This window comes from Bos javanicus, chromosome 21 (assembly GCF_032452875.1).
Source record: "Bos javanicus breed banteng chromosome 21, ARS-OSU_banteng_1.0, whole genome shotgun sequence".
NCBI lineage: Eukaryota > Metazoa > Chordata > Mammalia > Artiodactyla > Bovidae > Bos > Bos javanicus.
The window spans coordinates 58,739,197-58,766,136 of NC_083888.1; the positions used below are offsets into that span (position 1 = coordinate 58,739,197).

The following is a 26,940-nucleotide window of genomic DNA, read 5'->3' on the forward strand; positions in this document are numbered from 1 at the left end:
AGTGGGCAGCAGGGGGCCCTCCCTGTCCTGGGCCTGAGGTCCAGTGGGCTCGGTCACAGGCACAGAGCCCGCTCCTGGGCCTTTTGACGAGTCTAAAGCAGAGGGGCCCAGGGGTGGGGAGGTCTGGGCGCTTGACCTCGGGGCCCAGGCAGCAGCAGGGCATGGAGTCAGGTGGATCAGGGCAGAGACACACAGGAAGAAGTGCAGTCCAAGGAAGGTGGTTTACTGCTGTCGAAGAAGCCTCCTCGTGACTAGGACGCAGACTCCCTGTGCATGTAGAGCCCCAGCATCATCACTGTCACCTTCCCAGAGGTGAGCAGGTGGGGACAGGCAGGGTGGATCCTCAGTGCCCAGGGGCCAGGCTGCACCCAGGGACCTGGGCATCCTGCTCCTTAGGGAGGGCACCCACAGCTCAGAGCGGAGCTATAGGCTTGATTGGGGTTGGTGACTTTCCCCAAGAAGGTGATGCTCTGGGTGTCTTTGAGAACTACGGCAATCAGGAAGGGCCTGTCGAAACGCACAATAGTTCTAAATGCGGACTTGAAGGAAAGTTCTACTCCCGTGGCAGCGGCTCCTTCCATGCCCACCTCGTCCACGTCCAGCACAGCGCTGTGGACCATCTGTGGGGGCAGCAGAGTATTACGGATTGGAGACGGGGTGGGCGGAGGTGAGCAGTCGCCTGAGCACCTCTAAGGGGACTGCTATTCATCCACCTTCTGCCACTGGCCTGTCACTATGCTGTCTACCTTTTCAACTTTGTTTTTCCCAACAAACCTGTCAGCTGGTTCACATATACATGACCCACAGCTGTGCAAAGTGCAGTCAAAGGCTGTAAGTCCTGCGCCCAGGGTCAGAGAAGCAAAGAGCAGGGGCTCCCTGATCTGAATCCCCTCTGTCTGAGTCCAGAGACTCTGCTGTCCCCAACACTCCCTAGTGTAAGGGGAGGGGCAGATAGAGGCATTTTTCTTTCCGGGAACTGTCCACAATCCCTCTATGTCAAAGCAGCAGATGGGCAAGCACTGCTTTCTGCTTCTCTCCTGCCCCAGCTGACGTGTCCCTCAGCCACCTTGCCTAGGATTGGCTTCCCATCCCTGGACCACAAAGCCCCATAGCATCTGTGTCTGCTTTATCAGGTCCCCCGGCAGGTGGGTGCAGGGGAGACTGCAGGGCTGCCCAGCACCCGCCCCCCTCACTCACTCTGACTTCTCTGCTTCTCGGATCGCAGTACCAGGACCTCTGGTGTTCTTCTCTCCTGCTCTTAGTGTATACTGATCATGATGGCCCTGAGCCACTGTTAGTACCTATTACCTCTTACCTGCTCTGCTGAGCACTGCACAGGAGCGAAGAACTATCATGTCTTTTAAAAATGACAAGATTCAGGACTAAGGGCTTTAATAATTTATCCCATAGGCAGTAAAAGGTGCTGCAAGGGATGGGGGTTTACAGCTGATTCCACCTCAGGCACATTCCCAAGACTGATGTCTATCCCAAAATTCATTACAAAGAAGGTAGAACTAGCCCCCAAGATGGTTATAACCCAGCTCCCCTGGGCTTGAGGGTTGCAGGCAGGGTAACTGAGTAATGCCCAGCATATTAAAAAGCAAAGACATCATTTTACCGACAAAGGTCTGTGTAGCCAAAGCTATGATTTTTCCAGTAGTCATGTACAGGTGTCGTTGAATCATAAAGAAGGCTGAGTGCTGAAGAATTTATGCTTTTGAACTGTGGTATTAGAGAAGACTCTTGAGAGTCCCCTGGATTGCAAGGAGATCAAACTCATCAATCCTAAAGGTAATCAGTCCTGAATATTCATTGGAAGGACTGATGCTGAAGCTGAAGCTCTTATATTTTGGCCACCTGATGCGAAGAACTGACTCATTGGAAAAGACCCTGATGCTGGGAAAGATTGAAGGTGGGAGGATAAGGGGACGACAGAGGATGAGATGGTTGGATGACATTACCGACTCAATGGACATGAGTTTGAGTAAACTCTGGGAGTTGGTGATGGACAGGGAGGCCTGGCATGCTGCAGTCCATGGGGGTCTCAAAGAGATGGACACGACTGAGTGACTAAACTGAACTGAACTGATCTGAGTAATAAGCAATGTAGTTGTTCTGCAAATTCAAGATTACCCAAAGGTCTGCCTTGCTGTCACCTTTCAAGCTCCCATGTGGAAGATGAAATGTTCAAAGTTTAAAAACTCACCTGGGAAACTTCTAAGTCCATGACATCTGTGATTCCTGACAGGTCAGCCTCAGAGGTGAAGACTTTCTGGATGCCCAGCTCAGAAAGGAAGTGTTGCAGATTATAGTCACTGGAGATGGAAAACTTTGGCAGGTAGATGGTATCTATCAATCTAGGAGGTGAGAAAAATAAACTTGATGGTTTACTCAACTTGGTGCTCATCGTTCTCCCACATCTCAGCTAGGTCTTCCTGGGTTTCGTCTCCATCCACCCCATTCTCCCTGGAATAAGCACTCCTTTCCTCAGTTTCCAGATTCCTCAGGCTAACTCTCTTTAATTCCTTCATTATACATTCCTGTGTGCAGCTTTCTCACCTTCAGGGCAGCATGCCAAGGCAGGGGCTGTGGGCTTGCCCCCACCTGGCCCTGCTTCTCCCCTGCAAGCCTGCAGGGCTCAGGAATCACCCTTCTCCAACACGGATTCCACAGCTGCTGGGAGACCGTGCTGGGGGGAGGGGGAGGAGGGAGCACCAGGAGGGATGTACCAGGGTCACCAGGAAGGCTTCTTGCAGGAGGTGGCATCCAGTTTGAGTCCCTGGGGAGGGGAAAGAGTGGGCTGGTTGAAGAGGAGGCCACAAGGCAGGTGGAGGCACTTGCAGGAAAGAGGGGCTGCTGCAAGGTGGTGAGGGGCTTGGCAGGGACAACAGTGGGACATGAAGGGCTTGGGGCTGCATTCAAGGGTTTGGGGGGCCTGAATCATCCAATTCAGAGTCTCTGTCTTGCCTTCCCAGTGAGCTCCTTGCGGGCAGGGCTGCTGCATCTGAGCAGAGCCACCAGCAGTTTCTTGGGGTAAGAGATGCTGTCTCCCACCCCCAGGTTCCCTCCCCATCTCTCTGTCTGTACTTCCCTTAAGACTCTTACCATGGTGACTGGTCTGACAGATGCTAAATGCGAGGAGACTGAGGCTTCTCTTAAACCTTGGGTCCCTTGTAACAGGGAGGTAGTTGTTCCTCCTCATTGACCTACTTTCTTTCTTCCTTACATTCATCCTTCCTCCCCCCTTTATACACGAGTCAATAAATTCCTACTGAGCATCCTTTATGGGCCAGGAATGTATAGATACATGTCTCCTCAGTGATTGTAAATCAAGGTGTCTGATGCATATTTTCTCCATTTACAGCTATTGACTGGGCCGCTGCCCTGTGGTAGCCCTTGGGGTTGGAGAAGGAAGGGCTGGGAAAGGAGCACAGGCAGGGCGAGGGGGTCCCCTGTCCTGAGTCTCCTGGGATCTGCAGGAAGGGGAGGCTGGGAGTCAGGAGCCCCAAAGCCTCAGGTCCCCTGGACAGGAGTTGAGAAGGGGCTACAGCCTCTACTTCACATGCATGCAGGTCTCCAGTCCCCCATGTTTATGAAGTGCCTCCCACATCCATCCCCACTGGGTCTGCAGATCCCGCACTCAGAACAGAGGGTCAAGGACACCCCTCCCCTCACAGCAGGGAGCTGAGCCCCAGAGAAGCATAGGGAGTGGCCGGGGGAGTGTGAGCCTGGGAGTGGGACTCTGGGTCTGGGGTACCCCCGCCCCCCTCACGCTGCCCTCACCCCCTCCCTACCCGCCCCTGCAGACCCTGGCCCAGCACTGCCTCTCCCCTTGTCCCCCTGAAATGGGTCTCCTGAATCCCACCTCCTGGCCTGTGTGTCTACCCTCCATTTACCCAGAACTCGACCCCTCCCCATGCTTCCTTCTCCTCCTGGTCCAGCCCCCAGCACCCTCCCTGGGTGACCCCTCTGGGCTCCTGGTTGCCTCCCTGCCTCCATGCATGTCCTCTGCCATCTGCTCTCCACTCGGCACCCTCGGTGATCCTTTTAAAGCATCGCTCAGATCTTTCACTCTTTGACCCAAAACCTTGTGATGAGTTTCCGTTTCCCTTAGACAGTGGGGGAGTCAAAGTGTCTGCAAGGCCTTAGGTGACCTTAGTCCTCCCTGAGGACCCCGACCTCTCCCAGCTTCCCCCCTCACTCCCTCTGCTCTCCTGCTCTGGCCTCACTAATCCTCAACCACACCAGGCTCGCTCCTGCCTCAGAGGCTTTGCACTGGCTGTTCTCTCGGCCAACAGGGCTTTTCCCAGCACATCTGCATGGCTCAGTCCCTCACCTCAAACACCACCTAAGGGCGCCCCTAGTTACAATCACAAAATACCTCTGGGTCCAATTTTATTTATTTATTTATTTTTGCTTTACTATCCCTGTCTCTCCCTTTCTAACCATTCAACACACCAAATTATTCATTACATTTATTTCCTGTAGGTTTATCTCAATCACAGAGTAAGCTCACGAGGGCAGAGAATTTACTGTTCTATCTGCTGACCTACCCTCAGAGCATAATTAGTCCCTGGCACACAATAGCTTCTCAATCAATCAATCAGCCCTCAGCTGATACAAATCCATCTGCTCCCCCACCCAAGAGGTGGGGACATGAGACAACAGCACGCATGTTGGGGGCTTTGTTGAGGATCCTCACGACACAGCACGTGTTAGTGTGAGAGGAAGGCCCTGTCCCCTCTGACGCCATCATCTTCCAGAAGGAAAGAATCAGGCTCAGAGCCACCCAGGCAGCAAAGGGCAAGGATATCTCAGTACAGGCTCTCCCACGTCTGCCCCCAGTCCCACACATTCCTGAGGCCCTGTTGCTGGGGGTCAGGAGTCCAGGAAGAGGGGGAAGGACTGAGAAGGCAGGTGAACCCACAGCTCCGGGTCCTGGGGAGTCACCTGGGCTGCAGGGAGTTTCGCCACCTTGTCAGCATCTCCGGGGTCAGCTTGGCTTCCAGGTCCTGCATTTTGCCCTCATCGGGGAGGATGAAGAGGGCGCTGTCGTTGCTGGTGTATGTGAGCTCCACCAGCGTGCAGCCCAGCTCCTCGTCCCGGAAGTAAGGGGTCACCAGGCTCCCAGTGCTCATCATGGGCACCTCCACCGTCTTGTTCTCGCTCACGTGGAACTCTGCCTGCTCAGTGCGCTTGGGGTCAAAGGGGATCTTCCACCTGGCTGGAGGCGGGCGGACAGGTGAGGAGTCTGTGAGTGCAAGTCTCTCCCTCCTCGGCCCTGCCTGCGCCAGCAGCGCCCCACACCACGTGCCTCTGGGGGTGGGCCTGCCAGCTGTGCACATACACCTGGGAAGATGGGTAAGCCCTTGGGGATGGGGTGAACCCCGCAGGTCAGGATTGAGAAGTGGGGCATGAAACAAAGCTGGTTAGTTGTGCTACATGCAAAGTCAACAGCAATGTGGAGGGCAAGGGAGAGATGGGGATGAGGCTGGGCCTGGGGAGATATGGGACCTCCTGGTCCTTCAAGGGAACAAGTGACCAGGGGTTAGTTGTTGGCTTTGTAGGGAGGACACACGTCCCCATGGCCTTGTGAGCCCAACTGAAGCAGGAGCCACACGGGGACCCAGAGGGCAGGGTGGGGTCAACAGATGTCTCCACCCAGGAGAATGAGTCTCTTGCTGAGGCAGGGACTTCTATGGGAGATTAGGGCTCTGGGGTGTGTATCCATCCCCACCTCCTTCTTTGATTCCATCCCTGCCTGTGTCCCCATGGGGAGAGGCAGGAGTAGACAGAGAGGGTGCCCCTGGGGAGGAGATTTTAGAGGAGAAATTCTCAAGATGGAGTGGGTTGTTAGGAGAAGAAAGCATGCGAGATACAGGTAACAAACACGGCACGTCATGCCTGGATTCCTTTTCGAAGCAAATGCCATCCCGTCCCTTTATTTACAGATGAAAACACAGATGAAGGAAGGGCATCCCTGGACTCATCCAGGAGCCCCTAACTCAGGGCTAACTTGTCCCCCTCAGCTAGGGTCTCTTAGACACCTGACCATTTCATGATTCAATGATAATCTTTTGTGCCTTATCTATTTTGAGTCCCTTTTGCACTGCTGGCTCCCTGGGTGAAATCTTTCTACCTTCACTCTGCCTCTTATGAGTCTCCTGGCTGAGGTTTGTCATAGCAACTTGCTATCCATGGGACTGGGCACGGGACCAGCTAGAATCTGGAGAGATATTGTGTCCCGGAGGGAGTTTCAAGAGGGAGGGAACATGTGTATAGAGGGAACATGGCTGATTCATATTGATGTTTGGCAGAAACCAACCCAAGTCTGTAAAGCAATTATCCTTCAATTAAAAAATAAATGAATTAAAAAAAAAGAAGATATTGTGGCCCAGATATTGTCCAACCCCAAGACTTTCCCCAGATGTGGTCTTGCCTCAGGATAGCAGAAGCCCACCACTGAAGAATCTTGAGATGGCCAGGCTGCTCAGAGGCTGTCGCACTGGGAAGATGGCCACCAGCCCCACCTCAACCCCCAGAGACAAGGTCTGTTTAGAGGGACCCCACGTCTGACACAGCCCGCAGTGTGCGGAGCCAAGGCCTTCCTGAGCGTGTTCTAAAGTGTCTCATCAGGGAGGAAGCTGGAGTCGCCATCCCCCACGGGATAGATCTGAAAGGAAAGCTCTCCTTCTTTTGGCAGGCAGGCAAGTTTAACTCAGAATAAAGTCTCCCTCTGGGACTTCCCTGGTGGTCCAGTGGCTAAGAATCCCTCTTGCAATGCAAAGGACACGGGCTCAACCTCTGGTCAGGACGTAAGATAACTCACGCCTCCAGGCAAAGCCAGCCTGCCACAACTGCTGAGCGTGCCTGCCACAACTGTAGAATCTGCCTGCTGCCACAAGAGATCCCACGTGCTGCAACTAAGAACCAAGGCAGTCAAACAAATAAATTAAAAAAAAAAAAAAGCATCCCTCTGCCTCACGTAAGGGAATCACTGCCCTACAATGAGAAAAGCAATTTGGAAAAAGCTAAAACAGACAAAGACTATAGTCAGAGTGGGCCTTGGTGTTTAAGCCCCCCAAGCCACGAGGAGATTTCTCGATAGTGGGTTGCTGGTAACATAGTGGGCTGAGCTGGGTTAGAAATGATTCTGAAGCCTGAGAACTATATGTGCATCTCCCTCAACCCCAATCCAGGTATTCACCTTTAAAGTAGATGTAATTCACCAGGATGATCTTCGTGAGGGAGTCAAGGTTCTTGAACAAGTCTTCAATTTTCCCCTGGGTTTTATTCTTCACATAGTCGTTGATGAGCTTCATGGCAGCATTGGAATCGTTGAACTCAGTGGGGAAGGCCTCAGAGGAGTACAGCACCCAGGCGTCTTCCCTGAACTTCCCTGTCCAGAAGCATCAGGTGCTCCTGCACAAACATGGCGTTGCCCACACTCAGCTGCAGCTCATTGCTGGGTCGATTGAGCATCTGCAGGAGATGCTGGAAGCCCTGGTGGATTTCTGTCTCGGGGGTCTCTGTGAGGTTGAACTTGAGACCCTCCATTATCTCCATCAGGGTGGAGCCACGGGCCCCCAAGGACAGGAAGCCCAAGGCTATGGAGATGCTCAGAGGGGAGAAGATGACGTTCTTATTGGGGTTCTCCAAAGCCAACTGCTTGTAGAGGCTGAAGGCGAAGTCAGTGTTGCTGGAGGCTAAAGTGGCCATCCACAGACGTCCCTTTGTGCCGTTCTTCTGGGGTCACATTCTCCGGGAGGCAGTGGACCCTGGAACACAGTCCAGCCACCAGGAGCCCCAGAGCCAGGAGGGGGGACATTCTCTCTGCCCTCACATCTGAAAAGCAAAGCTCCTTTTAGTCTCTGCATGTCAGATGACGTCCCAACCCCTACCCTCTATCCCCCGTGGTCTCTGTTCTCTTGCCCTGCTGCTCTGGGACCTCCCAGGGGTAGGCACCCTGCTGGGCTCCCAACACACGAGGAGGCTCTGGGCTCTCTCTCACCCTGTGATCAAGTGCTGTGATTGTTAGCAATCTCCCCAGTGGAGAGACTGGACACAGAGAGGGGAAGGGGCTTTTCCAAGGTCACACAGCAAGCAGTGGAGTAGTGGGGGTGAGGAGCCTGGGGTGCCTGGCTCCAGGGTGGGGAAGCTGGTGATGGGTGTGAGGTGCTGTCCAGCGAGACCCATCTCCCTCTTCCCGGGAGCTGATACTGTCAGAGGGTCTAGGAAGCAGGGCTCCTTTCCCACCATGCCCCCTCTCTGTCCCCCCAGGAAGGAGCCCTGCACTGATCAGAGGACACAGCACCTCTCCCCGCCTCTGAGGATAAGGGTGTGACCTCAGGGAGGCTCTCCCGTCGAGGTGCCTGGTCACAGTGAGGGTTCAGGAGAGAGGCTGTCACAGGCAGCGGGAGCCGTGCTGGAGCCTGGCTGCCCTGAGGAGGGCTGGTGTAAAGAACAAGGAGGGCAGAGCGTTCTGCTCAGCCCCTGCCACGTGGACATATGAAGGGTGCTCCCAACAAGAACCGGGAAAGGCCTCCTAGTGGGGAGAAGCAGGGTGAGCTCAGAGTCTCAGGGACCTGGTCGAGGATGTCTTTTGGACCACTGTGAGTGCTGTGTGGTGACGAGCAGTGACTGCACCTCCCTGATCCTCAGTTCCCACCTCCGTCCAACATGTGGAATGGCTCAGGTGACGTACAGGAAGAAGGTGGTGGGCTCCTAAGAGGAGATCCAGACGTGTCACCCCCTCCACTGGCCACCCTGTCTAGGACTCTACAAGCCAGACTGTGATCCCTGGGGACAGAGGACCGAGCTACTGCCCAGATGCCTCAGGAGAGACCGAGATCAAAGCTGTGACCTCAGCAAACAGGACTGTTTCCCTTAGGTCTCTGCCCCTCATCTCAGGGTTCAGAGGAGAGAGCACTGCAGGGGTGGTGAGCGGGGAGGGAAGGCAAGGAAGAGGTGGGAGGGAGGAGCCTGAGCTGAGTCTCAAGCCCAGGGGAAAGGCCTACGGGCAAGCCTGAGGACAGGGGCGATCAATCTTCCCAAAAGTTTGTTTATGCAGAGCTGATGCAACGGTTTCTTTCACAAAGAATTAAACATTTTCCCCCAAAATTCTTCCTGGAAAAATAGCTAGCCAGATGCTCTCCTGGTGGGTCAGATGGTAAAGAGCCTGCCTGCCGATGCAGGAGACATGGGGAACGTGGGTTTGATCCCTGGGTCAAGAAGATCCCCTGGAGGAAGAAACGACAAGCCATTCCAGTATTCTTGTCTGGAGAATCCCATGGACAGAGGAGCCTGGCACGCTAGAGTCCATGGGATTCCAAAAGTGTCGGTCACGACTTGTAACTAAGCAACCAAAGAAGCATTTGGCCAGGTTGGAGGGCTGGCTCTGTTTCTGAGCCGTCTGTCTTTTCAGTGCTGGGCAGATTCAGCTCCTGTCTGCTTGCCAGGGTCCCTGGAGAGACAATGGAACCCAGAAAACCCCCCTGGAGACCCCGCAGCCTCTGCCCAGAGGGACCTGGTGCACTAGTTCCATCCCCAGGACTCTCTGAGAGCAGCGCCCTGTGCCAGGCAAGGAGACACACCTCAGGGCCCTCGGAGGACCTCTGACCTGACGCTGGATGCACAGCTGGATGGGGCACAGCTGGCTCGAATCACAAACCCAAAGACTCAAAAGCAAAAATGCCCCCAGAAGCCATGGTGGCACATCCCTCCCTTTGCAGGATGAAAACAGAGACCCAGAGAGAGGACTGGTTTTCAGAAGACTCAGAACCCTCCCAGCATCAGACACATGTCCTCCCGCCTCCCTTATGCCTCAAGTTCTACCAACCCCTGATCAAGGCCAGAATCACCCTGGGAAAGGGGTCCCTTGGCTCCCAGTGTGGGAGCATCACGGATTACCTGCCTGCGAGAGCGGGTTGTGGGCAGTGGATCCAGAGCCGCCGCCTGCCCGGATGCTGGAGTTTCCCGGGTGCTGCTGCCTATTTATCCTGCAAAGCCCTCCTCCCAGGCTTGTGAAATGTATGTCCTCTGACTGGAAATTCACAGCCTCCCATTTCCAGTAACAGAGTTTATTAGATCTATTTGAACAACCTAGTTACAGGAACCACTCACTTTTTGTCCCTCTCCACCAGAAGACCTAAACTAAAAATAAACAGAAATTTCCCTTGAGAGTGATTTCTCCCATTTAAGAAAATCCATTGAGGGGTGTGTGAAAGCTCAGAATATATAAAAATGGACATTGAAAAATATCTCTGACTGTTTTTCTTTAAAAAAATATATATATATATTGACTCTTCTTAGTTTTTCCCCCCCATTTGTCATATCCTCATTAAAGACCATGTAAAAACCCAGAAAATGGAAAGAATATTTGAAAATATTCCCCAGAGCTGTGTCACTCCGGGTCATCTTTGGCTAACGCTGCGTTTCTTCTATGACTCACTTGTCTTGATGTGTGTGTGCAAGTGTGGGTGTGTGATCAGGATCCCCAAACACAAACTCAGACAAAATTGAAATGCAGGACCCTTTATGTGAATATGGCTCGATTTGCATGTTGAGATGCGCTCCCATTCCCAGACAGGGCTGTTCCGCCCGAGGGTCCCTGAGAGTGTCAAAAGCACAAGTGTCTGAGACCTCTGATATCTGGTGCCATCTGTCTTTGGGGGCCTGCCATGCTTTGGTTTGTCTCGTTGCCGTTCACTATTGGTTCACTTCAATTGCCGGCTGTCCCTCATTCTTGCCCCTGGGGTCTCCTAGGACACTCTCTGAACTAATCTCAGGCCTTTCTTGTGCTCGCGGGGGAACACCTACCCCTTCATCTCTTACACTCACAACCATCCATCCATGAAAGACCACGACAAACCTCTGTTACCCCTAGGGACTTCACCGAACTCCGTTTGGAGATCACTGTGTTAGTGGTGAGAATGTGGCTTTGGCAGAAGATAAACCTGAATCCTGAAAGTCTACTCACCAGCTGTGTGACCTCAAAACCTTTATGGAAACCCTTCCACCTTCATCTTCTCATCTCTAAAGGCAGATGCATTTCCCTGGGAAAGGAGGAGTGTCTTAAAAGGTTAAGTGAAATAATTCTAAATGTAAACTCTGTTAAGACAGGATTTTTGACTTGTTTTGTGCTGTGCTGCATCCTTAGAGGACATAATAAACATTCATTTGACTGTAAGACACTGAGGTGACCAAGGAGAGTTTGATCGCATCTTTCTGAAATGATGCGTCCTTTCAGGCTCCATATACAGCAGAATTGATAATATATATTAAGTTACACACAATCCCTAAGAAACAGTGGCTGAAACAAGGTTGCAATTTACTTCCCTCTCATGTAGCTCCAGATGCAGGCAGTGTCTGCAGGCAGACATGGGGATTTCACTTTGGCAGGGACCCAGGTTCCTTCCAGCTTGTTGCTCTCCATTACTAAGGTTTGTTTGCCAGGAGGCCCATTGCTGCGTCAACCTTCCAGTTAATGGGAAGTGGGGAAGGGAAAAGCACAACCTTCCCTTTGAAAGAAATGTCCTAAATGTTGCCTATGTTATTTCCACTTCTGTTCCATTGGCCATTGCTTGGTCACCAGGCCACACCTAGCTGCAGGGGAGGCTGTTCAGTGCAGCCAACATTCTACACTGTGTAGCCATGTCCCAGATAAACATGCATTACTTTGAGAGAAAATGAGAATGGACATTTTTGTTGTTGTTTTTCAGTTGGCCAGACCTGTCTGACTCTGTAAGCCCATGGACTGCAGCATACCAGGCCTCCCTGTCCCTCACCATCTCCTGAAGTTTACCCAAGTTCATGTCCATTGCATTGATGATGCTATCCAGGCATCTCATCCTCTGATGCCCTGTTCTCCTTCTGCCCTCAGTTTTTCCCAGCATCAGGGACTTTTCCAGTGAGTCAGCTGTTTACATCAGATGACCAAAATACTGGAGTTTCAGCTTCAGCATCAGTCCTTCCAATGAGTATTCAGGCTTGATTTCCCTTAAGATTGACTGGTTTGATCTCCTTGCTGTTCAAGGGACTCTCAGAAGTCTCCTCCAGCACCACAGTTTGAAGGCATCAATTCTTCAGTGTTCTGCTTTCTTAACTGTCCTGCTCTCACAACCGTACATGACCACTGGGAAGACCACTGCTTTGACTGTGCGAACCTTTGGCGGCAGAGTATGTCTCTGCTTTTCAACATACTGTCTAGTTTGGCATAGCTTTCCTGCCAAGAAGCAAACAGCTTCTGATATCATGGCTGCAGTCACGGTCCGCAGTGATTTTCTAGCCCAAGAAGAGGAAATCTGACACTACTTTCACCTTTTCCCTCTCTATTTGCCATGAAGTAATGGGGCCAGATGCCATGATCTTAGTTTTTTTAATATTTAGTTTTAAACCAGCACTTTCACTCTCCTCCTTCACCCTCATCAAGAGGCTCTGTAGTTCCTCTTTGCTGTCTGCCGTTAGGGTGGTATCATCCACATATCTGAGGTTGTTGATGTTTCTCCCGTCTGTCTTGATTCCAGCTTGTAACTCATCCAGCCCAGCATGTCTCATGAAGGAGTAGGACAGAGCTGTCTGCTCTGTTTGTTTAATCTATATGCTGAGCGCATCATGAGAATGGACATTACACATCAGTGCTAATTGTTGCCCCAATATTTTCCCCAAGTGTTCCCATTTCCTTAAGACTGAACTGACTTAGTCTGAACTCCAGTTGATGTAAAGCTAAAGAATTTTCTGTTTTTCTGAGTGCTGCTGAGAATGTTTGTGGGGGGCTGATTTGTCCTGGATGTCCTCTGTCCCCTGGAGTTCCACACTAATGCTCCAGGGCCATCTCTCAGCCTCTCCCTGAGCTCCTATAGTCCTCATTAGTCTCAGTTCAGTTCAGTCGCTCAGTTGTGTGCTACTCTTTGCAACCCCATGGACTGCAGCATGCCAGGCTTCCCTGTCCATCACCAACTCCTGGAGCTTACTCAGACTCATATCCATCGGTGATGGCATCCAACCATCTCATCCTCTGTCATCCCTTTCTCCTCCTGCCTTCAATCTTTCCCAGCATCAGGGTCTTTTCCAATGAGTCAGTTCTTCACTGGAGAAGGCAATGGCACCCCACTCCAGTACTCTTGCCTGGAGAATCCCATAGGCAGAGGAGCCTAGTAGGCTGCTGTCCATGGGGTCTCGAAGGTTGGACACGACTGAGCGACTTCACTTTCACTTTTCACTTTCACGCATTGGAGAAGGAAATGGCAACCCACTCCAATGTTCTTGCCTGGAGAATCCCAGGGACAGGGGAGCCTGGTGGGCTGCCACCTATGGGGTTGCACAGAGTCGGACACGACTGAAGTGACTTAGCAGCAGCAGTTCTTCACATCAGGTGGCCAAAGTATTGGAGTTTCAACTTCAACATCAGTCCTTCCAAAGAATAGTCAGGACTGATTTCCTTGAGGATCGATTGGAAGTCCAAGGGACTCTCAAGAGTCTTCTCCAACACCACAGTTCAAAAGCATCAATTCTTTGGAACTCTGCTTTCTTTATAGACCAATCCTCACATCCATACATGACTACTGGAAAAACCACAGCATTGACTAGATGGACCTTTGTTGGCAAAGTAATGTGTCTGCTTTTTAATATTCTGTCTAGGTTTGTCATAGCTTTTCTTGCAAGGAGCAAGTGTCTTTTAATTTAATGGCTGCAGTCACCATTTGCAGTGATTTTGGAGCCAAAAAATTAAAGTCTGTCACAGTTACCCCATCTATTTGCCATGAAGTGATGGGACTGTATATCATGACCTTCGTTTTCTGACTGTTGAATTTTAAGCCAACATTTTCACTCTCCTCATTCATTTTCACCAAGAGGCTCTTTAGTTCTTCTTTGCTTTCTGCCTTAAGGGTGGTGTCATCTGCGTATCTGAGGTTGTTGATGTTTCTCCCAGCAATCTTGACTCCAGCTTACTGGTCTGCTTTGTTTAAAAAAATTTTTTTTTATTTAAAAATATATATTTATTTACTTTGCTGCAGAGGGTCTTAGTTGCAACTTGCAGGGTTTTTGATACTGGCTTTTTCTTCAATTCCACATGCACTGTTTTTGCAAGGATGGTCATGGAACCCTGTTTTCTAGGTACTGATGAGAATATAAGGAAATTATGATACAGAAGAGATTTGAGATTGGTTCTTCCTCTGTGTGAAGTGAATGGAAGCATTTCTCCCAGAATGCATGGAGGGTCTTGTCCAAGACAGAGACCAACTTCTGCTCCATAGAAAGAAGGTTCCACAGATTTTTATTTTTAATATTCATTTTTGTCCTTGTTACCCATGGACGGTATAGGTTACAAGCACATTTATAATATTGCTCATTCCTTTATTCCATCTATTCTGGGAGGGACAGATCTTATTTCCCTGTCCAGGCATTGAACCTAACTGCCAATCCATCAAGGGTTAGAGGCTAGAAGCAAAGTTCTCTGATTTTGTACCCTGTTTGAAAGCAAAACTGTTTCAATGAGGCAAAACGTGCCAAACAGGTACAAAGTTTGTTACTAAAGAGATAGTGCAGTGTATGGGGGAGCACAGAGAAGCCGTTTTTTTAAGTCAGAAGCAGGACAGAAATACACACCCTGAAAGGAGCGGCAGCATCCTGAATGAGAAGCGAAGTGAAAAGGTGATTTAAATCACTTATACAGGACAGTCCTTCTGGGTCTTTGTTTACACTTAGCCAGTTATGTTGTTTCTTTTTTCACACCGGACTGGGTCCTTGGTCCCTCCCCAAGATGCGTGCTCAACGTTTTGCTAAGACGGATTCCACTGAAAAGGCCTCTGGGTGCATGTCCACACTTATTGTGGGGTAGGGGTCCCTCCTTTTTGACCCCCAAGAAGCCTTTCTGTGCATATGCAGACAGGGAAGTCTTCCTGGACCTCTGAGTGGACGCCTCATCTCTTTACTTCAGCACAGCCTCTGAGTGGACGCCTCATCTCTTTACTTCAGCACAGCCTCTGAGTGGACGCCTCATCTCTTTACTCCAGCAGAGCCTCTGAGTGGACGCCTCATCTCTTTACTCCAGCAGAGCCTCTGAGTGGACGCCTCATCTCTTTACTCCAGCAGAGCCTCTGAGTGGACGCCTCATCTCTTTACTCCAGCAGAGCCTCTGAGTGGACGCCTCATCTCTTTACTTCAGCAGAGCCTCTGAGTGGACGCCTCATCTCTTTACTTCAGCAGCTCAGCTTCTGCTGGTAGCTTTGTCCTTGGAGTGTCTGGGAGAGAACAAAGCTTGATTTTTACTCCACTTGACAAACCCCAGCTATGTAGCCCAGGACCCATCATCTCCTACCCCACTTCTTTTATCTGACAAATATTTACAAAAGGTGGTTTCATGAGCCAGGCTTTCACCTAGAAACTGGGCATCCAGGAGGGAACAAAACAGGGCTCAAGGTGAGTCGTCTCTCTAGTTCTGGAATGTCACCCTTAATGGAGTTGGGGTCCATAATCCAGATGTGTTCTGTAAAAGGCCAGATAGCAACTATTTTACGTTTTAAGGCCACATTCAGTCACCTTCTCTCTTCCCCCGCTTCCTCTTCCTTCTCCTTTTTGTTTTAGCAAACTTTTCAAATCAAAGTTAAATGTAACTTTAAAATATTTTCATAATATAATTTATAATATCAGATCAGATCAGATCAGTCACTCAGTCGTGTCAGACTCTTTGCGACCCCATGAATCGCAGCATGCCAGGCCTCCCTGTCCATCACCAACTCCCGGAGCTCACTCAGACTCATGTCCATCGAGTCAGTGATGCCATCCAGCCATCTCATCCTCTGTCGTCCCCTTCTCCTCCTGCCACCAATCCCTCCCAGCGTCAGAGTCTTTTCCAATGAGTCAACTCTTCACATGAGGTGGCCAAAGTACTGGAGTTTCAACTTTAGCATCATTCCTTCCAAAGAAATCCCAGGGCTGATCTCCTTCAGAATGGACTGGTTGGATCTCCTTGCAGTCCAAGGGACTCTCAAGAGTCTTCTCCAACACCACAGTTCAAAAGCATCAGTTCTTCAGCGCTCAGCCTTCTTCACAGTCCAGCTCTCACATCCATACATGACCACAGGAAAAACCATAGCCTTGACTAGATGGACCTTTGTTGGCAAAGTAATGTCTCTGCTTTTGAATATGCTATCTAGGTTGGTCATAATTTTCCTTCCAAGGAGTAAGTGTCTTTTAATTTCATGGCTGCAGTCACCATCTGCAGTGATTTTGGAGTCCCCCAAAATAAAGTCAGACACTGTTTCCACTGTTTCCCCATCTATTTCCCATGAAGTGATGGGACCAGATGCCATGATCTTTGTTTTCTGAATGTTGAGCTATAAGCCAACTTTTTCACTCTCCACTTTCACTTCCATCAAGAGGCTTTTGAGTTCCTCTTCACTTTCTGCCATAAGGGTGGTGTCATCTGCATATCTGAGGTTATTGATATTTCTCCCAGCAATCTTGATTCCAGCTTGTGTTTCTTCCAGTCCAGCATTTCTCATGATGTACTCTGCATATAAGTTAAATAAACAGGGTGACAATATACAGCCTTGACGAACTCCTTGTCCTATTTGGAACCAGTCTGTTGTTTCATGTCCAGTTCTAACTGTTGCTTCCTGACCTGCATACAAATTTCTCAAGAGGCAGATCAGGTGGTCTGGTATTCCCATCTCTTTCAGAATTTTCCACAGTTTATTGTGATCCACACAGTCAAAGGCTTTGGCATAGTCAATAAAGCAGAAATAGATGTTTTTCTGGAACTCTCTTGCTTTTTCTATGATCCAGCGGATGTTGGCAATTTGATCTCTGGTTCCTCTGCCTTTTCTAAAACCAGCTTGAACTTCAGGAATTTCACAGTTCACATATTGCTGAAGCCTGGCTTGGAGAATTTTGAGCATTACTTTACTAGCATGTGAGATGAGTGCAATTGTGTGATAGTTTGAGCATTCTTTGGCATTGACTTTCTTTGGGATTGGAATGAAAACTGCCCTTTTCCAGTCCTGTGGCCACTGCTGAGTTTTCCAAATTTGCTGGCATATTGAGTGCAGCACTTTCATAGCATCATCTTTCAGGATTTGGAATAACTCAATTGGAATTCTATCACCTCTACTAGCTTTGTTCATAGTGATGCTTTCTAAGGCCCACTTGACTTCCCATTCCAGGATGTCTGGCTCTAGGTCAGTGATCACACCATCGTGATTATCTGGGTTGTGAAGGTCTTCTTTGTACAGTTCCTCTGTGTATTCTTGCCATCTCTTCTTAATATCTTCTGCTTCTGTTAGGTCCATACCATTTCTGTCCTTTATCGAGACCATCTTTGCATGAAATGTTCCTTTGGTATCTCTGATTTTCTTGAAGAGATCTCTAGTCTTTTCCATTCTGTTGTTTTCCTCTACTTCTTTGCATTGATCGCTGAAGAAGGCTTTCTTATCTCTTCTTGCTATTCTTTGGAACTCTGCATTCAGATGTTTATATCTTTACTTTTCTCCTTTGCTTTTTTTTTTTTTTTTATTTTTAAATTTTTTATTCCTTTATTTCTCATGTGTTCCCCATCCTGAACCCTCCTCCCTCCTCCCTCCCCATACCATCCCTCTGGGTCGTCCCAGTGCACCAGCCCCAAGCATCCAGCATCGTGCATTGAACCTGGACTGGCATCTCATTTCATACATGACATTTCACATGTTTCAATGCCATTCTCCCAAATCTTCCCACCCTCTCCCTCTCCCACAGAGTCCATAAGCCTGTTCTATACATCAGTGTCTCTTTTGCTGTCTCGTATACAGGGTTATCATTACCATCTTTCTAAATTCCATATATATGCGTTAGTATACTGTATTGGTGTTTTTCCTTCTGGCTTACTTCACTCTGTAAAATAGGCTCCAGTTTCATCCACCTCATTAGAACTGATTCAAATGTATTCTTTTTAATGGCTGAGTAATACTCCATTGTGTATATGTACCACAGCTTTCTTATCCATTCATCTGCTGATGGACATCTAGGTTGCTTCCATGTCCTGGCCATTATAAACAGTGCTGCGATGAACATTGGGGTACACGTGTCTCTTTCCCTTCTGGTTTCCTCAGTGTGTATGCCCAGCAGTGGAATTGCTGGATCATAAGGCAGTTCTATTTCCAGTTTTTTAAGGAATCTCCACACTGTTCTCCATAGTGGCTGTACTAGTTTGCATTCCCACCAACAGTGTAAGAGGGTTCCCTTTTCTCCACACCCTCTCCAGCATTTATTATTTGTAGACTTTTGTATCGCAGCCATTCTGACTGGTGTGAAATGGTATCTCATAGTGGTTTTGATTTGCATTTCTCTGATAATGAGTGATGTTGAGCATCTTTTCATGTGTTGGTTAGCCATCTGTATGTCTTCTTTGGAGAAATGTCTATTTAGATCTTTGGCCCATTTTTTGATTGGGTCATTTATTTTTCTGGAATTGAGCTGTAGGAGTTGCTTGTATATTTTTGAGATTAGTTGTTTGTCGGTTGCTTCATTTGCTATTATTTTCTCCCATTCTGAAGGCTGTCTTTTCACCCTGCTAATAGTTTCCTTTGATGTTCTCCTTTGCTTTTTGCTTCTCTTCTTTTCACAGCTATTTGTAAGGCCTCCCCAGACAGCCATTTTGCTTTTTGCATTTCTTTTCCATGAGGATGGTCTTGATCCCTGTCTCCTGTACAATGTCATAAACCTCATTCCATAGTTCATCAGGCACTCTATCTATCAGATCTAGGCCCTTAAATCTATTTCTCACTTCTACTGTATAATCATAAAGGATTTGATTTAGGTCATACCTGAATGGTCTAGTGGTTTTCCCTACTTTCAGTTTAAGTCTGAATTTGGCAATAAGGAGTTCATGGTCTGAGCCACAGTCAGCTCCTGGTCTTGTTTTTGCTGACTGTATAGAGCTTCTCTATCTTTGGCTGCAAAGAATACAATCAATCTGATTTCAGTGTTGACCATCTGGTGATGTCCATGTGTAGAGTCTTCTCTTGTGTTGTTGGAAGAGGGTGTTTGTTATGACCAGTGCTTTTTCTTGGCAAAACTCTATTAGTCTTTGCCCTGCTTCATTCTGTATTCCAAGGCCAAATTTGCCTGTTACTCCAGGTGTTTCTTGACTTCCTACTTTTGCATTCCAGTCCCCTGTAATGAAAAGGACATCTTTTTTGGGTGTTAGTTCTAAAAGGTCTTGTAGGTCTTCATAGAACCGTTCAACTTCAGCTTCTTCAGCGTTACTGGTTGGGGCATAGACTTGGATTACTGTGATATTGAATGGTTTGCCTTGGAAATGAACAGAGGTCATTCTGTCATTTTTGAGATTGCATCCAAGTACTGCATTTCAGACTCTTTTGTTGACCATGATTTCTTACTCCATTTCTTCTGAGGGATTCCTGCCCGCAGTAGTAGATATAATGGTCATCTGAGTTAAATTCACCCATTCCAGTCCATTTCAGTTCGCTGATTTCTAGTAAAATATAATTCTTAGCTTGTGAGATACACAGAAACAATCTGTGGGGAGGTTTGGCCAGGGACCTGGTTTTACTGGGAGGTGGTCAGAGCTCCAGAGTCCACAAACTCTGGACTCTGGATGTGAAGAAGCTTTTCCCTGCGGTAGTTCAGGCTCACATCAAGGCTTTCAGCCATGTGTGGTATGGGGTTTTGGTGTATTTCTTTGCCCCTCTCCCAGTTCCCCATTCCATCCCACCCTCGTTGCAACTGCAGGGAACCCTTCCCCAGTGGAATCTTCTCATTCTCTGCCTTCTTGCCTCCTTCTTGCTCTTCTTCTATGGCCTCTTGTCCTGAAAAATCCTCTGCTTCCTTCTTTTTCCCCAGCCTCCTTCTCCTAGCTCCTGAGCAGGTAGTCAGATTGCCAATCATCTGTTCAGTCCCACAAGGCCTCAGATGGGACTCCCTGGGTGGGGCCAGGTGGCTGCTGCTTATTCCACAGGCAGAAAATCTACTAGATAACCCCCCGTGGGCCACAAATGACTGCCTCTTTGTTTAGGTATGATTCTTATTTATGTTGATGATTTTGATTATTACATCTTGTCTGTGTCAATCTCCAGGGAAGGGACTTGAGAGGAAGGAAAAATTTCAATCTTTCCCAGGTGGTGCCATGGTAAAGAGTCTACCTGCCAATGCAGGAAATGCAGGAGATGTCAGTTTCCGGGGTCTGGAAGATCTCTGGAGGAGGGCATGGCACCCCACTCCAGTACTCTTGCCTGGAAAATCCCATGGATGGAGGAGCCTGGTGGGCTGCAGTCTGTGGGATCGTTAAGAGTCAGACACGACTGAGCAACTTCACTTTCACTTTTCACTTTCATGCATTGGAGAAGGAAATGGCAACCCACTCCAGTGTTCTTGCCTGGAGAATCCCAGGGACGGGGAGCCTGGTGGGCTGCCATCTATGGGGTCGCACAGAGTCGGACACGACTGAAGCGACTTAGCAGTAGAAGCAGCAGCAGCTAGGCAGAGGACAAGATGGCTGGATAGTATCACTGACTCAGTGGACATGAATGTGAGCCAACTCTGGGAGATGGTAAAGGACAGGGAAGCCTGGAGTCCTGCAGTCCATGGGATCGCAAAGAGCTGGACCCAACTGAGAAAATGAACATACATATTTAGGCTAAGTCTGTTGTCCCTGGGGCTGAGCAAGAACATGGAAGCCAGAGAACAAAGAACTTCCCAGGAATCTCCAAGAGGTGGCACTCAACACAACAGTGTAGCAAGAGAGAATGCTGCTCCTTTCATCTTTATACCTAAGAAAACCCAGGGCCTGAGTGGTGTGTAAGCTCCTATGGCTGCTTATACAAACTGCCACATACTGGGTGACTTGAAACACAGCCTCTAGGGCAGCCTCCACTCCTTGCTTCTTGCACGTGCTGCTGGCTGCCAACACCCCTTGACTTGTGGGTACAGCCCTCCCATCTCTTCCTCCATAGTCACACCGATTTTCCTTCTCTCTGGGTTGATTCTCTTTTGAACCAATCTCTTACAAGGACTCTTGTGATGACTCTGAAGTTTCACATGGAAAATCCAGTATAAACTCCCTATCTTCCATCTCAAGATCCTTCAGTTAATCAAATCTGCCATAATCCTGCCACCCTTACATCTTTTATTTTCTTCTGCCCTAGAGGTAACATTCACAAATTTCAAAGGATTCAAATCTGGATATATTTTGGTGAGCCAGTTTTCAGTCTACCACAAGGGACAGCAAAGAAAAACAATTGAAATAAGGAACTCTCAAATGTTTCATAAAGGCAGGAGCAAGAAGAATGAGAGAGACACAGAAAGAGAGAGAGACTGAGAAAGAAAAATAGGGTTAAGTATTGTTGATGGTCTCATCTTATGAGGGTGAGAAAAAGCCATGGGATTTGGGACAGGTGGAGGTTAATATAAATTGGTGGGGAAAAAACAGTATATTTTGATTGGAATAAAGAGTTGGTATCTAATTTCCTGCCAGGGTCCAGCCCCGGCAGGATCCAGGGAATCCCTCAGGATGACGGTGTTGGCAATAAGCAAAGTAAAAGGGGAGAGAGAGAGGCTTAATCTTCCTTGGTTTACACAGAAAGCCAATAAAACTCCTGACACAGAACTTACTCTGTTCATGGAGGCCACAGGTGCCCTCTCGGTGGGGTGAGGATGCAGGACGCCCTCTCCCCGGTGAAGACGCAGGGCACCTTCCCAATCGGGTCTTAGAAGCCCAGGCAAAAAAGGGAACTCAGAGAGTTCCTGTGCCCCAACGAGTCATCCTGAAAGAAGAACAGAGAGAGAAAGAAAGAAAAGAAAGGAAAGAATGACACGGGGAGACCAAGCTTCAGTGAACAAGGCTCATAACTTTATTTTCAAAAGGAACTTTTATACCTTGACTTGTACATAGAGAGAAATGAAAGATGCAAAGTCATGCAGAGTCAGCCCAAACATTACATCTGTTTTGTCTTTATCGAAACCAGGATTTTTTCTGCATACCTTTCCCATAAACAATGTTGTGTACATTATCTTCTGGCCTTGGAGGCCTGTGGACATTTTATGACCCTTTTTTGATAAAGGCTGCTCAACCAGAAGACTTATTTTCCCTTGAAGTGTTTTTTCTTTATATTTCTAATCTATGTCAGCCTCAGAAAGTGCTAAACAGAGTTACATTCTCACGGAGCAAAGGTGCAGTGAGTTACAACAAAGAAAGCCAATTAGCTCAAAGGTCTGATGTGGTTAATTCCAAGGCTACTGCTTGTTTTTCTTACATTCCAACTATGTTAACCAATGCACTCCCAGGTTCACAATGGATAAGGGATATGGGCCCTTGGCAGCAAGCATTAGCTCAACAATGAAATCTTACACTAGCACTGCTTTAATCGTTTTTAACTCTCTTCAAAAGGCTCTATGTTTTTAGAATGTTGTAGGCTTCCCGTGTCTCTCACGGTTGGGAGGCTGTGAACAATCACATGCGTAGCTGCAAGAGTCTGGATAAACCTGTCAGGCAAGCCAGAAAGCCATCAGAGGGGTTTGCATTGAAACATTCCTATCATGTCCAGGAGACTTATTAACTAAAGCCCTAAGTTGACTTTTTCCAGAGAAAGGTGGTTGGGAATAGCCCCCTGTTAATGTCAGAAGAGTTGGTGAAAGGCACAAAATAGTAAGACAGACAGATTCTGGTTTTGGGGTAGATGCTCAAGCAGATCCAGGGGGTCCCTTGAGTCATGATCTGCCTTGCTCGTCATGGCTCTTCCACATGACCTTGTCATGGGTGGGATCTCCCGTGCTGGCTCCCGGCAATTTCCAAAGATAATTGAGACATACATCCAATTATGACCACTGAGAAAAAGAACATAAATATTAAAAATATATATAAGTATATTTTATTCTCCAAATGGTCATTGGTAAAAAAAAAAAAAAAAGATAAAAGAATAGAATTTTAGTCAAAGTAGGAAATATATAGAAAAGAAAAAGGACTAACAAGAAAGCAATATATCATAAGTCTAAATTGTGATTTCAATCTCTGGTGCTGGAGAAGACTCTTGAGAGTCCCATAGACTGCAAGGAGATCAAACCAGTCCATCCTAAAGGAAATCAATCCTGAATACTCATCAGAAGGACTGATGCTAAAGCTCCAATACTTTGGCCACCTGATGTGAAGAGCTGACTCACTGGAAAAGACCCTGATGCTGGGAAAGATTGAGGGCAGGAGGAGAAGGGGGCAACAGAGGATGAGATGGTTGGATGGCATCACTGACTCAATGGACATAAGTCTGAGCAAACTCTGGGAGATAGTGAAGGACAGGGAAGCCTGGTGTGCTGCAGTTCATGGGATTGCAAAGAGTCAGACACGACTGAGTGACTGAACAGCCACAACACATGGAGGAATAAATTTTCCAGAGAGCACCAAAACCATACTTTCTGTCCCACAGTGTGACCTTGGCACTCCCTGGGTGGTAGTTTATAATGACCTTGACCAATATGGTGGGTGGTGTGCAAGTGACTGTGGGACCTGTGGTCTCGCACAGCGCTGTGAGGAGGGCCACGCCACATGCAAGGGACTCATGTAGGTGTCCTGACCACAGCTTGGCCGAGGTCTTTGCTCACAGCCAGCATCAACCACCAGACATGTGGGTGAGGAAGCCTTTGATGGTTTCAGTCAGCCATTGTCCACGAGTAACCACAGGAGTCACCCAGAGTGAGTCTAACTGCCTAGTCAGACTTGAATGCCAGAAATGCAAGAATTAGTAACAGAAAATGGTTGTTGTCTTATTACCAACATTCTATACACAAAAATAATATTCTTCAAAATTGAAGGCAAAGTACGGATTTTTTTTTTTAGACAAACAAGAGACTGGACAACTTATTGCCAGCAGACCGGCATTACATAAAATGGAAAAGAAAGTTCTTGGGACAGAAGGAAAATACACAGACAGAAACTGGTACCTAAACCCAGGAATGAAGAATACCAAAAATAGGAAAAGTAGACTTTTTTTCTCATTTTGGAACTCTTTGATGGATGTCAATTGTTCATAGCAACAACAAATTGCAATATGTTGTGGAGTTTATAATGTATATAAATTAAAGACAACAATAGCACCAAGTACAAAAGGAAAAAATAAAAAACATTGATGTAAGTTACTTACATTTTACTCAAAGAAGTATAATGTTATTTGAAGGTACACACTGATAAGTTAAAGATTTATTGTCAATTTCTAATCTACTGAAAAAATGTAAGACAAAGAAATATAGCTGATAAGCCAACAGTTGAGTAAAACAAAAACATAAAAACTCTTCAAATAATCCAAAAATATGGCAAGAGAAAAAGTAAAAAATAAAGAGGAATCAAAAAGAAAACAAACAGAAAGTTAGAAGTCTGCCCTAAACATATCAGTGTTCACATTCTGTAGCAAAAGCTATAGCAATGTATTCACTCATTCATTCATTTATTTACTGAATATTTATTGAGTACCTAGTATCTGTTAATCACTACAGTCTTATTGGAATACAATGGTGTACAGAAGTGTCAGAGTCCCAGCTCTCAAGGAGCTTTAGATAAGTACCTTCAGTGAAAATATATTGTGATATATTCTTTGATAAGAGTGGGTCAGGTTGAACTCCTACCTCATACCATGTATAAAAATTAACTCAAAATGGATCGAAGAGCTAACTGTAACATATAAAAACTCCTAGAACAAAGGAGTAAATCTTTACAACCTTAGGTTTGACAATGGATTCTTAGATTTGACACCAAAAACATGAGCAAAGACAGTGAAAGGAAGCAAATTGGACTTCATCCAAATTAGAGCTTTTCAAGTCCAACGACACTGTCAAAGGGACATCCCTGATGGTCCAGTGGTTAAGAATCCACACTCTAATGCAGGGGACGTGGGTTCCATCCCTGGTCAGGAAGCTAAGATCCCACACGCCACGGGGCAGCCAAGACCACACACCACTACTGAACCCTTGCTCTCTAGAGCCTACATACCACAACTAGGAAAGTCCACCCACCATATCAAAGACCCAATGCAGCCAAAATAAAATAAAATAAAAAATAAAATTCTGTGTAGGTTTTCCTTCGAACAACCCAAGGAGTAAAGGGATTGGAGGTAGGAGAGAATTACATTGGTCCCGTGTTGATAGTGACTGCAGTAGATTGTATCTATGTGGGGTTCATAAAGTCATCCTCTCTATTTTTGTCTATGTTTGAATTCTTCCATAATAATAATATGAAACAAACAAACAAAAAAAGTCCTTGAAATCAGGATGGCGCTTTATTCCCCAGTACTTAATGCATCGTCAGTGTGAAGTAGGCGTATACCTGTGGCGGATTCATGTTGATATATGGCAAAACCAATACAATACTGTAAAGTTAAAAAATAAAATAAACAGAATGAATGAATGAAACCATGAATAACCACCTGCTGTGCCTCCCTTTAGTAAACATCAAGAGGAAGAATTGACAGTCTCAAGAAGTCAAGGAAAAAAGTGAGCCTGTGCATGTTTATGTCCAGACAGTGGATGAGCAGATTAAAAAATACAGTCATAATAAATAAATGTGGAGGATAATGAAGTCTGGCTGGCACCCACTAACCCATGTTCACCCTGCTTCAGCACTCAGGCTGGAGGCCACCCGTGTGCTACCCCTGCTGCCAAGCCAGTTCAGGAAGGACAAAGCTTTTGAGTTGCAAAAGTTTTGCAAATACTCTTTCTGCTGAGTACATATTAACTTTTCTGTTAATGCTGCATTAAAGTAGAAAGTCCTATTGATTCATATTTACCATTTAAAAACCACTCCAGCCAAATGAATGAGCCACCTTGACATTTGAAAGAGTCATAAAAGAGGCTCCTAGGAGGCAAGGTTGACAAACCGGCCTGCACTCTGGTGATGGGCACAGCATCACAGCAGGAGGTGCAGGAGAAAACGTCCCAGGAGACGCCGGAGCATGGCTCCATGAACTCTGCCTTCCCTCATTTAAGTGTTAGTTGCTCAGACGTGTCTGACTCTTGGCGACCCCATGGACTGTAGCCCGCCAGACTCTTCTGTCCATTGAATTTCCCAGGCAAGAATACTGGAGTGGGTTGCCATTTCCTCCTCCAGGGGATCTTCCCTTCCCAGGGATCATACCCAGGTCCCCAGCACTGCAGGCAGATCCTTCACCATCTGAGCCACCAGGGATAAAGAATGGCCATCTGCATCTCTGGTTTCATCTCTATGGCAACCCTAAGCAGTCAGGGGGGTGCAAAGGAAGAAACTGAAATTCAGGGGGTCAGGCTGCAAACACCTGAGACTCAGCTCAGGTCCCAGCACCTCCCATGCTCACTGCTCTGTCTCCTCCATGCACGGATTCCCACATATCCTGCACTCAGGGTTGTTCTCCTCACTGTTGGTGATGCTGAAAGGTGGGTAATGTGCCAAGGGAGCCTTATTCCAGGAGGCCAGCCTCTCACTATTCCCCCTGCAGGGACAAGCTTCTGTGTCAAAGTACCTGCAGACCTTCTGTCTGTCCCCAGCTTCTCTAAGGTTCAGGCGAACATTTCTATTTCAGGTGAGTGTGGGGCCGCGGGTGGGGCTGGAGTCCCTGCCCCAGCCAACTTGGTGAGCCGGCCACCTCCTCACATGACACACACGTGTTCCATGACCCCACATGCCCCAAGAGCCACACATGTGGGCACAGCCTGTGTGGTGCTGGCTTGCCCTCCCTCGTGACCTCGATCACACTCTTCTCTTGCCTGAAAATCCCTTTCCTGGCTCTCTGCTGCTCCATCTTTCAGTCCTCGCTTCCTCAAGATGCCTTTCAGGGACTCCCTAGAAATAAACCCTGGTGAATTCCTCCTGTGGGGTCAAGTGATGATTCCAGAATTTTTCTTACTGGCCACTCACCAGACTGTGATGACTCTCGATAAGCAGAGCTCAGAGGCTGCTGCTGCCCCTAGCTCACTCTCAGACCTCACCCCCAT

At 47.8% G+C, this 26,940-nt stretch overlaps 1 protein-coding gene across 1 annotated transcript; it reads right to left on the bottom strand.

Moving 5' to 3' along the window:
* Window positions 1-46: 46 nt before the first annotated feature.
* Window positions 47-26,940, bottom strand: LOC133234031 (serpin A3-8-like). Its single transcript, XM_061394170.1, is given in 9 exon segments — window positions 47-620; window positions 2,207-2,357; window positions 4,951-5,224; window positions 7,208-7,397; window positions 7,399-7,711; window positions 7,713-7,845; window positions 9,910-9,998; window positions 26,304-26,438; window positions 26,864-26,940. Coding segments are annotated over 9 exon segments (1,590 nt in total). The 3' UTR covers window positions 47-392.